This window comes from Arachis ipaensis, chromosome B2 (genome assembly GCF_059453495.1).
Source record: "Arachis ipaensis isolate K30076 ecotype BB chromosome B2, ASM5945349v1, whole genome shotgun sequence".
In the NCBI taxonomy this organism is placed as follows: domain Eukaryota; kingdom Viridiplantae; phylum Streptophyta; class Magnoliopsida; order Fabales; family Fabaceae; genus Arachis; species Arachis ipaensis.
Genome location: NC_142437.1, coordinates 99,419,551 through 99,431,800, shown reverse-complemented (window position 1 = coordinate 99,431,800; position 12,250 = coordinate 99,419,551). Strand labels below are relative to the sequence as shown.

At 40.5% G+C, this 12,250-nt stretch overlaps 2 protein-coding genes across 2 annotated transcripts; one reads left to right on the top strand and one right to left on the bottom strand.

Annotated features, from left to right (window-relative positions):
* The first annotated feature begins 4,171 nt into the window (after positions 1-4,171).
* LOC107611400 (uncharacterized) lies at positions 4,172-4,855 on the top strand. Its single transcript, XM_088506007.1, has one exon. The coding sequence runs from the start codon at positions 4,172-4,174 to the stop codon at positions 4,853-4,855; it is 684 nt and encodes a 227-aa protein (XP_088362133.1).
* Positions 4,856-4,974: 119 nt separating this feature from the next.
* LOC148574985 (uncharacterized) lies at positions 4,975-5,675 on the bottom strand. The gene is made up of 2 exons (XM_088504439.1): positions 5,294-5,675; positions 4,975-5,132 (listed from the first exon to the last, which is right to left on the bottom strand). The coding sequence occupies exons 1-2, from the start codon at positions 5,673-5,675 to the stop codon at positions 4,975-4,977; spliced, it is 540 nt and encodes a 179-aa protein (XP_088360565.1).
* Positions 5,676-12,250: the final 6,575 nt, after the last annotated feature.

Below are 12,250 nucleotides of genomic sequence, written 5' to 3'. Positions count from 1 at the left end.
ATTCTTTTGCCATACCAAAGGAAAGGCAGGCTCATCATTCTCATCTAGAAAAAAGGGCCGAGCTCCTTCAACAGCTCGGACCCTGAAAAAGTAATTTTTGAAGTCGTAGAAAGATTCATCAAACATGGAAAAAATCTTTTTCCCCTGGGAAGCTTGGAAAGAAACCCAAGCGGCCTTCTTCTTAACCACCCCAGGCTTTGTCAAAACAAAGAGATAAAAGAAGAGGGATTGTGAAGCAGGGATACCTAGTTCATGACACAGCAACTGAAAGATTTTTATAAAACCCCAGGAGTTGGGGTGAAGTTGGGATGGAGCTACATTACAAGACCACAATAGGTTGGTCTCAAAAGGGGTAAAAGGATATTCATTTGACTAAAAAAGAATTCGGGTAGAAAAACGGACCCTTTCCTCAGAATTAGGAGATACAAGTTCATAGTTCTTTTCATCACTACCATTACTACAAATCCTATGAAATTTCCTAAGCTGCTGACAAAACTCGGAGTCAACCAACGAAACACACAGAAGAACCATAGAATCCATCCAATCAGCCATGCCCTCAGGGACTTGGGAAGACGTCTCAACAATATTTTTGCGAGAAGACATGAGGTCAACTAGTCCTACAACAAGAAAGAAGAAAATAGATTACTAACCCAAACATCTCGGACAAAGTCGACATCAACTCACAGTAGAAGCATGACTTAAGCATACAAACAAGTAAAAAGGAAAACCCCAGGACAAGGTCCAGGGGCATCCTTTGGAGGCAGTGACAGAATAAGGGCTCAAAGAATAAAATCCACAAGGTTAACATCCCAACAAAACTCTCAGCAAAGAAAACCCCTCTTCCAAAAAGAAACAACCTGAGAGACAAAGTCAAAACAAAGTCATCAAAGGAGCAACAAAATACCAGTTTAATCAGAAAGCAAACAAAGTGCGCCAGATAGAGGACGTCAAAGACGCAACCTTTATTAAAAAGAATCAAATGAAGCTGTTACCCCAGAAAGCTACTAAATCAAATAAAGGCAGCAAAACATGCAAAGCCCTAAAAAATCTCAATCATCAAGAGAAATGCCAAAAACATGCATCACAAACAACAATTGAACATAACGACGCGAAAAGGTTCAGATTTTCCAGCAGGTATTTCAAAAAGAAAAATCAAAGCTTTATCAAAAAGCCAAAGGCAAAACGACGAAAGAAGTAAAGAAACAGAAAAATAGAACCAACCTGGAGAAAGATTCTGAAGAAAGTTGGAAGCAGGAGCGACGAAGTTTGGAAACCGTCTCTTGAGCAAAGCACCAATAAAGAACCAAGACAAAGCGTCGCAGAGAAAAACGAAAAAGCAAGCTTCAGGCGAAACAGAAAGATAGAGAGAAAAGAGGGGAAGTTACAGAAAAAGGAAAACCGTTTCTTGAAGTGAAAAATTCAAAATAAAAGAGCCAAGAGAAACGGAGCATTAAAAGCTAATTAATAAGGGTATTAAACCCTCGCACATTCCCAAGGCTAGAGCGCTAATGCAAAAGCGCGCGCTTTTTAGAAGAAACGAAACGTTCCACATTCAAAAATGAAGAAAACTCTACAAAGAAGAAGTCAAAAAAATGCTCGAGTTCGGCTTCACCAGAGAAGGATCGAAGTCCCAAAACTAAGACTCAACCTCCAAAAGAAAGACCGAGCTCGAGCAGGGGCACTGTTCATACCCTGGGTCGAGCTGTCCGACCCGGGATGTTCTATTGACGAGACGACTGACCTCTTCAGGTCAGGCCGTTCGACCTCTTCTCAAAGAGCTTGGCCAAATCACCAGAAAAGCCCAATAAGGGCCCGAACAGAGGAACACGACTCAAATCCAAAGGCAGCCCAAGCCTATAGAGATAAGGGCGGTTCCCTTGAAGATAAGATGACCTCACTCAAAGATAAGATAAGATAACTAACTTATCTTATCTAAGAAGATCACTTCACACCTCTATAAATACACTAAAGCACCCAGGTATAACTCATACTCTGATTCTACTAAAAACCTGCTTAATACCCTTGCTAACTTAAGCATCGGAGTCCCTTGCAGGTACCACCACCCTCCGATGACAAAGGATCAGCAGCAAAGCCAGTCCAACAAGTCAGACACCACAGCTCCGGCCGCCACTCACCAGCCGGACACGTCAGCTCCGACCAGTACAGAAGATCTCGTCCGAGATCGACCTACAGTTTCAGGTTACCCTCGGAACAGAAGCCATGCATGTTCCGGAGTTTTCGGAATATATGACTACAGGTACATAATTTGTCGTATTAATTTTTTTTAGTTAGTTATTGATTTAGTTATGAATAAATTAGTATTTATTTACCATTATTTAATCATGCGTTGATGTCATAGTTGTCAGGATCGAACCGGTGCCCGAACGGTTCAGGTGACTGGATCACTGGTTCAACTGTTGGATAAGTAGTTGAACCGGTTGACCCGGTCCTATATAAATAAAAAATAGTACCAATGTTAAATAAGAAACTTCAAAATGTATGTGTTTGCTAACATTTAAAAAATATCAAGTTATTTTAAACAAATATGGAACATGAACAATAAATATTTTATTTTTTTACTGTTATATACTACAAGTATTTATTAGAAAATAATAATAAAATTCTCTACAATGTGATTATTAAAAATTACGTGAGTTTGTAATTATTATTCGCACTGGTCCGATGCCTTGTACGGTTCAAACCCAATGAACCGGACTGGTTAGGGTCCGGTTTATTAGGTTTGACGGTTGAACTGGCCGGTCCGATTCGGTTTTTACATCTGATGCTGATGTTCTTATTTTGTTTAGAGTGACATAATAACATGATGTAAGGTTTAGATTTATATCATACTAGATGCAGTGAATATTGATTTACCTTTATTATCGGTTTTGAAATATCTGTGTATTAATTTAATTTTTTCTATGGTGGTTGTCCCAACAGAAATTTTTATTGTCACAGATTGTGAATTTTCCGTTGGTATGGAGTTCAGTTCTAGGGAAGCTGTTATTAAGGCAATAAAAGAGTATACCATACGACGAAGCGTAGACTACCGGGTGTATGAGTCTGAGCCGTTGACATTTTATGCCAAGTGTACACAGTATGGGTCAGGGTGTGATTGACTTATCAGGGTTAGCTTGATCAGCAGGAAGTACTGCTGGATTATAAGGAGGTATAATGGTAGGCACACCTGTACCAGAGCCACCATATCACAGGATCATTCGAAGCTGGATTCTATCAGAATTGCAGAAGCAATAAAGCTATTGGTTGAGGCTGACCCCTCCTTAAAGGTAAAATCGGTTATAGCAGAAGTGCAATCGAAGTTCAACTACACCGTTAGTTATCAGAAAGCATGGTTGGCTAAGCAAAGGACAGTAGAAAAAATATTTGGAGGTTGGGAAGCATCGTACGAAGCGTTGCCTATATAGTTTGAGGCCATGTGTTATAAGGAGCCATCAGCTGTTGTCCATTTTGAGACTATGCCTGCATATCAAGGCGATGACTTGGTGGGTGATATTCGGGTACTGCATCGAGTATTTTAGAGTTATTACCCCTGTATTAGGGCATTCAAACATTGTAAGCCAATTGTTCAGGTGGATGGGACTCACTTGTACGAAAAATATAATGGTTGTCTACTAGTGGCAGTTTCACAGGATGGCAACAACAATATCGTCCCAATTGCGTTTGCTATTATGGAGGGAGAGACTTCTGATGCATGGCACTTTTTCCTTAGTAACCTGCATCAACATGTTGTCACTCGGGATGGTGTGGGTCTAATATCCGACCGACACGAATCCATCAATGCAGCTGTGGAACGCAGTAACGGAGCTTGGTCACCTCCTAGAGCTTTTCATATGTTTTGCATCAGGCATATAGAGTCAAATTTTTTGAGAAAGTTCAATGCACCGTACCTCCAAAAATTGGTCGTCAACATTGGTAACCATTTAGTAAATTTAAGTTATTAATAGAGTTACCTTCAACATTTGTTTTTACCTCTATTATTTTTCTTTTTTTATGTTGTTATCCTCCAGGATATTCGAGGACGGTGCGGGAGTACGAAGTGCATTATTACCAGCGTTTACGGGAACGGGGTGAGGCGTATACAAACTGGTTAAACCGAATTCCTCGCGAATAGTACGCATTGGCATTTGATGGTGGATACCGATAGGGTCACATGAAGACGAATCTAGTGGAATGCATCAATTCAGTATTGAAGGGTGCACGCAATCTCCCCATTACTGCTCTTGTGAAGGCAACATTCTACAGGCTAAACGAGTTGTTCACCCGAAAAAGAGCGGAGGCAGAAGCCCGGATTAATGCTTGCCATGTGTTTTCTGATGTCGTGACCTCGAAGTTGCATGCAAACCAACTTGCATCAGGAAACATTCAAGTTAGTTGCTTTGACCGGCAGAATAAGGTCTTTGAGGTGCGTGAGATGCCAAGTGGACTGGAGTTTGAAGTCGATCTACGTGGCCTTCGATGTGACTGTGGTGAGTTCCAGGTGGACCGGATCCCCTGTAGACATGTGTTCGCATGTTGTGCCAACCAGCGACTGGATTGGCAACTGTATGTGCATAATGTGTATAAGATGGACCAAGTTCGGCAGGTGTACCGATCAAGGTTTAGGCCACTAGGTAATCCTACTACATGGCCTGCTTACAACAGACCTCGGTTCGTACCGAATCCGTACTTGAGACGCGTCACGAAAGGTCGCCCCAGGATGACGCACTTCTTGAATGAGATGGACACGCGAATGTTACGTCATCCTAGGCGATGTAGGCTATGTGGGGCTGAGGGACACAGTCGTAGCAGATGCCATCAGTCAGCTGGTGCAAATGCCGACAAAGATGCTCAATAGGTTCACAGTCTAAGATGATATTAAATATGTAGCATTATATAGTATGGCATGAGTTGTCCATTTGAGTTAACATGACCTGATATATGTAACATTGTATAAATAAATACATTACACCACAACTACTTTCTAATTGTCCACTTTACATCCTTCACAAAGTTCTTGCATTTCTTGGCCGTCTTTTTGAAGACAGATGGAGTGTAGCGATTAGCGCTACAACATGGCGGATCAATCCTCAGATTGTAACCTTTGACTTTGTCATCCGGAGTGCGTGACTGACATGTATACAATTTAAAAAAAAACAATTAAATGTAGCACATTAGGTAATCAAACCAACATAGATTCCACATATCATTTAGGAAAAACCAAACAGAGATACCATTTATGAACACAAAATAAATAACTAATCGAACATGTAAAGAAAAATACACAACATAATACCATCATTACGAGATTTTTCATCCTCATCGAACTCCTCTATTTCATCCTCCTCATCATCGTCCTCGTCATCCGGGTCATCTACTAGATACGCATCGGTCTCTTGCTCGAGTGTGTTAGCATTTTTCTCAATGAGTCCCATGGAAACACGGTTAGGATTTTGACTATTAAGAACTCCGCGTCCACCGTCACTCCTACTAGAGTCAACAGATACGAACCCTCCAGAAGCAACCGATGAGGTATGGCCCGGATACCTTGCATCCAACAAATACCTACCTGCCATGAACTCAGGCTGATGGCCATATTGTGATTTTCCTGCATCTGCAGCCATGAACCCAAGCAAGTGGCTAAAATAACCTCCTTCTCCTGTTTCAAACTGTGACATACCCAATATTGTTGATGTATTAGAAATGATGGGGTGAACTGTGTCTGAGGTACATACTAACTTAAGGACTGAGGTTGTTCTTGTGGAAGCGGATTTGGAGGTGATATATGTAGCGAATGTGGCTCCTGTTCTTCATTGTCATTATCCATATCCTGACTACCCTCATCGGTATCCTGATTACCTTCACCATTCTCTTGACCCACAAGATTCGACAAGTTCAAGCAGTCCCCAAATTTTGATCGGTACCAGTACATGTAACTATCCAATGGATGCTGTGAAGGCATGGAAAGCTCAGAAAGAACATAGTTATACCTGTTTGTCTAATGCATCACCCAAATTGAATGACTCGGTGCCGTGGCCCAGTTAAGATTTTTAGGACCAGTCAGGACTTCTCTATGCGCCTTGTCCAAATTCCGCTCCTGATTAGGTACTCCCTGAACGAAACTGAACTGTCGCCTAAACCTATCGGTAGCATGCCACTCGATACATTCAAATGACACCAACAGAACTATAGCGCTCCAGACAACTGACTATATGTAGATTTCAGTAGGAATTATGTTCGGATCCACAGCATAAGCAACCCAAACAAACTGGAAAACATAAAGGAAACTCATGATTACAACCCACAGTACCAATAACAATAACAATGATTCATAATTTTGTCCCAGACCCTAAACCTGAAACTAATACTTCTTTAATTAAAACACAACTGGCCTTCCTGAAGTTCATCAAAGGCCTTCCTAAAGTGAGCTAGATTCAGATATCTATATCGTCGGTCACCACGCTCCCAGTTACGCCACATAATATGATATATTCAATTAGCTCAACTGAATCTTAAATATCAAGATACGGGTACATTGTAACATAATATTACCTGTTTTCTAGTGGAAAACTGTGGGGTTCCCTAGGAAGTGGCGATAGATATGACAGTCGGATCCAAGCCCAACCGAGCAGAAGTGTTAGTGGACCATCTATTTTCTTACAGTTAAAATGAGATGCCCTGCATAACACCCTGTAGAGGTGTGCTAGGCATGCCGATCCCCAGTTATACTGTCCAATACTAACAAAATCACGAAGCAAGGGTAGAAATTTCCAGTGCACACCTGCCCCAAACTTATCCCCAAACAAGATCGTTCCGATCAGCAACATAATGTGGCACCTCACATACCTCTGTATACTAATTTCATCAGTCAACTCTAAATTTTCTTTTAGATCCCGCAGCCAGGTCAGTTTTATGCAGCTACCTCTACAGTCTGACTTACGCGGTGCAACTCCAAATTGAAGCAAACACTCTGCCTCCAAGGCTTCAAAACTACTCATTGTCATCCCTGTGACTGGAAGACTGGTGCACGAATTGTAAATCACACTTTTTACAACTCGTACCACTAACCAGCAAGTGCACTGGGTCGTCCAAGTAATACCTTACGTGAGTAAGGGTCGATCCCACGGAGATTGTTGGCTTGAAGCAATCTATGGTTATCTTGTAACTCTTAGTCAGAAAAATAATAAAATAATTCACTTATCAATTTTGATTGCAAGGAATAAAAGGGGCAGAACACAAATTATACTTGTATGGTGATGGAGAATATGTTGGAGTTTTGGAAATGCTTTGTCTTATGGAATTCTGTTTTCCTCTGTTTTCTGATTCACGCACGCACGTCCTCCTATGGCAAACTGTGTGTTGGTGGATCACCATTGTCAATGGCTACTATCCATCCTTCCAGTGAAAAGGGTCCAAATGCGCTGTCACCGCACGGCTAATCATCTGCAGGTTCTCAATTGTACCGGAATAGGATTTACTATCCTTTTGCGTCTGTCACTACGCCCAGCACTCTCGAGTTTGAAGCTCGTCACAGTCATTCAATCCCTGAATCCTACTCGGAATACCACAGACAAGGTTTAGACTTTCCAGATTCTCTTGAATGCTGCCATCAATCTAGCTTATACCACGAGGATTCTGCTTAAGAGATCCAAGAGATATTCATTCATTCTATAGTGGAACGGAAGTGGTTGTCAGGCACGCGTTCGTGGGGGAATGATGATGATTGTCACGTTCATCATATTCACATTGAAGTGTGAATGGATATCTTAGATAGGAACACGCATGTTTGAATGAAAAACAGAATTACTTGCATTAATTCATTGAGACACAGTAGAGCTCCTCACCCCCAACAATGGAGTTTAGAGACTCATGCCGTCAAAAGGTACAAAGTTCAGATCTAAAAATGTCATCAGGTACAAAACAAGTCTCTAAAAGTTGTTTAAATACTAGACTAGTAAACTAGGTTTACAGAAAATGAGTAAACTGAGATGGATGGTGCAGAAATCCATTTCTGGGGCCCACTTGGTGTGTGCTGGGGCTGAGACTTAAACTAATCACGTGCATAGGGCTGTTTTGGGCGTTCAACGCCAGCTTTGGATCCAATTCTGGCGTTGAACTCCAACTCCTAACTTGTTTCTGGCGCTGGACGCCAGACAGCAGCATGGAACTGGCGTTGAACGCCAGTTTACGTCATCTATCCTTGAAAAAAGTATGGACTATTATATATTACTGGAAAGCTCTGGATGTCTACTTTCCAACGCAATTAGAATCGCGTCATTTGGAGTTCTGTAGCTCCAGAAAATTCATTTTGAGTGCAGGGAGGTCAGAATCCAACAGCATCAGCAGTCCTTTTTCAGCCTGAATCAGATTTTTGCTCAGCTCCCTCGATTTCAGCCAGAAAATACCTGAAATCATAGAAAAATACACAAACTCATAGTAAAGTCCAGAAATATGAATTTTTCCTAAAAGCTACTGAAAATAAACTAAAAACTAACTAAAACACACTAAAAACTATATGAAATTAACCCCAAAAAGCGTATAAAATATCCGCTCATCACAACACCAAACTTAAACTGTTGCTTGTCCTCAAGCAACTAGATAAATAAAATAGAATACAAATAATTTTTAAGAAGGAACAATATCTCAGAGTTTTTTTTTTTTGAGTGAAGCTCAGATTCTAATTAGATGAGCGGGACTAGTAGCTTTTTGCTTCTGAACAGTTTTGGCACCTCACTTTATCCATTGAAGCTCAGAGTGATTGGCATCTATAGGAACTCAGAATTCAGATAGTGATGTTGATTCTCCAAGTTCAGTATGTTGATTCTTGAACACAGCTACTTTATGAGTCTTGGCCGTGGCCCTAAGCACTTTGTTTTCCAGTATTACCACCGGATACATCAATGCCATAGACACATAATTGGGTGAACCTTTTCAGATTGTGACTCAGCTTTGCTAAAGTCCCCAATTAGAGGTGTCCAGGGTTCTTAAGCACACTCTTCTTTTTGCTTTGGACCTTGACTTTAACCGCTCAGTCTCAAGTTTTCACTTGACACCTTCACGCCACAAGCACATGGTTAGGGACAGCTTGGTTTAGCCACTTAGGTCAGGATTTTATTCCTTTAGGCCCTCCTATCCACTGATGCTCAAAGCCTTGGGATCCTTTTTATTTACCCTTGCCTTTCTGCAAGCTTTGTTCTTTGCTGCTTTTTCTTGCTTCAAGAATCATTTTTATGATTTTTCAGATTATCAATAACATGTCTCATGTTCATCATTCTTTCAAGAGCCAACATATTTAACAGTCTTAAACATCAAATTCAAAAGACATATGCACTGTTCAAGCATCCATTCAGAAGACAGAAAGTATTGCCACCACATTTAAATAATTAGAATTTATCTTAAAAACTCGAAAAATATTGCCTCTTATTCTAAAGAAATTCTTCTATTCTATTCATGTTTAATGATGATGATAAAATTAAATTATAGCTTAATTGGGGATAAAATCAAAAATATAGATACTAATTACTACTATATGACTCCTAAGGTAAAACTAATAAAAATAGTTATCACAGAGTTAAGGCTAAGATTAGAATTTAACAACCTTTGTTCTGGGAAGTGGATGTTCCTCTAATCTGCGGGGTGCTTGGTCCTTCAAGAGATAATTTCTGGCGCTTCAATTCCCTTAGATCACGCCCTTACTCCTCCTGTTCTTTAAGCAAATAGCAAAGAATGCTACTTTGTTCCTTCTGTTCTTTCTGTATTTGTTCCATAGCTTCTTTCATCTTGGTAATAGATGTTTTCAGATACTCCCAGTATTCAGATTGAGGGATTTCTGGGAGAATTTCCTGTGTTCTCTTCTTGATGGAGTCATCCTGTGCTTGTTGTTTTTCCATTGATGCTTTGGTGATTGGCCGCTCAACTGAGATATACTCAGTTATTCCCATCCTTACTCCAGCGTCTTTGCAGAGCATAGAAATCAAGCTTGGATAAGCCAACCTGGCATCTTTGGAATTTTTGTTTGCAATTTTGTAGAATTCAGTTGAAATCAGTTGATGAACTTCCACTTCTTTTCCCATCATGATGCAATGGATCATCACTGCTCTTCTAATAGTGACTTCAGAACGGTTGCTAGTGGGCAGCAGAGAATGCCCAATGAAGTCCAGCCATCCTCTGGCGACTGGTTTGAGATCTTCTCTTTTGAGTTGAATTGGGACACCCTTCGTGCTAGTGGTCCACCTGGCTCCAGGGATACATATATCCTCTAGAATCTTATCCAGGCCCTTGTCTGTTCTCATCATTCTCCTATTGAAGGAGTCTGGATCGTCTTTCAGCTGAGGCAGCTTTAAGATCTCCCTGATCTTGTCAGGATGGGTATGAACAATCTTTCCTCTGACCAAGGTCCGATAGTCATAGATAGCAGATCCAGATAGTCTTTGCCTGTCTGTATGCCACATATTAGCATAGAACTCCTGGACCATATTCCTTCCCACTTTCGTTTCAGGATTAGCTAGGATCTCCCAGTTCCTGATTCGAATTTGCTCCTGGATCTCTGGATATTCGTCTTCTTTCAGATCGAATTTAACTTCCGGGATCACTGATCTTAGACCCATTATTTTGTAATAATGGTCTGAATGTTCTTTAGTTAAGAACTTCCCTTGATTCCAAAGTGGTTTTGGAACGCTTTCTTTCTTGCCTCTTGGAGTGGGTTGTTTTCCTTTAGGAGCCATGATCTTAGTGATCACGGATAAGCACACCAAACTTAGAGGTTTGCTTGTCCTCAAGAAAAAAGAAAAGAAAGGAGAGGGAGAGAAGGAGAGCTAGGTACAATGGTAGATGGGAGGGGAGGGAGGCCGAACCCATATTTAAAGGGAGAGGGGGTGGGTTTTCGAAAATAGGGAGAAAGATAAGATAGAAGATATGATTTTTTAGAAAAAAAAATATGATAAGAAAAGATATGATTTAAAATTGAAAAGATATGAAAGATATTTGAAAAAGATAGATTTGGATTTTTGAAAAAGATAATATGGAGATTTGAAAAAGATATTGCTTAGTTGAAAAGATTTTTGAATGAAAAGAGAGAGATTTGCTTTGAAAATTTTGAAAAAGAGTTGAGTTGGATTGAAAAAAAGGATTTGTGCTTATGGATTAAGATACATTTAATATTTTTAAAGAAGGGTTTTTAGAAATTAGGGATTTTAGAAATCAGGGTTCTTAACATGTTTATGCAAGAAATCATGAATTGAAACATGAAAATTAGGATTAAAATGAAAAATATGAAGAAAAAACGAATTTACCTCCTCCCCACCATCCTGGCGTTTGAACGCCCAAACGCTGCATGTTTTGGGCGTTCAACGCCCAAATGCTGCCTCTCCTGGGCGTTCAACGCCCAGCTGTTGCTTCTTTCTGGCGTTGAACGCCAGGAACCCCTTTATCACTGGGCGTTTTTCTGAACGCCCAGGACGCTGTAAATCTGGCGTTAAACGCCCAGAAGGAGCTTCTTTCTGGCATTCAACGCTCAGAAGATGCTTCTTTCTGGCGTTTAACGCCCAGATGGCTATCCTTACTGGCGTTCAACGCCCAGTGGATGCCTCTTTTGGGTGTTGAACGCCCAAAACAGATTTTTACTAGCGTTTTCTTGCCAGTGAGCTCTTTTTTCTGTTTTGTGTACAGAATCCTTCTGTAACCCTGTGAATTTATACAATTGACTCTTTACCTTAGTATCAGTGAACTTTATATAAACAAAAAAAATCAATAATAGGGCAAAATGCTTAGAGGAAGTGATGCTCTATGGCTGGGTTGCCTCCCAGCAAGCGCTTCTTTATTGTCTTTAGCTGGACCTTGCTGAGCTTTTAATCTAGCTTCAGCCTTGAGCACTCTTGCTCAACATTGCCTTCAAGATAGTGCTTGATTCTCTGTCCATTAACAATGAACTTCTTATCGGAATCAATATCTTGAAGCTCCACATAACCATATGGTGATACACTTGTAATCACATATGGTCCCCTCCACCGGGACTTCAGTTTCCCGGGGAATAGCCTGAGCCTAGAGTTAAACAACAGAACCTTTTGTCCTGGTTCAAAGATTCTAGATGACAGCTTTCTGTCATGTCACTTTTTTTAATTTTCTTTATAAAGCTTGGTATTTTCGAAAGCAGTGAATCTGAATTCCTCTAGCTCATTTAGCTGGAGCAATCTTTTTTCTCCAGCTAATTTGGCATCAAAGTTTAGGAATCTGGTTGCCCAGTAGGCTTTATGTT

Excerpts from the sequence above, each read along its gene's own strand:
- LOC107611400 (XM_088506007.1), top strand. The coding sequence starts at position 4,172 with ATGAAGACGAATCTAGTGGAATGCATCAATTCAGTATTGAAGGGTGCA.
- LOC148574985 (XM_088504439.1), bottom strand. The coding sequence starts at position 5,675 with ATGTCACAGTTTGAAACAGGAGAAGGAGGTTATTTTAGCCACTTGCTT. Across the intron at positions 5,133-5,293 it reads TGAAAAATCTCGTAATGATG|GTCAGTCACGCACTCCGGAT; the intron begins GTATTATGTTGT and ends AATTGTATACAT.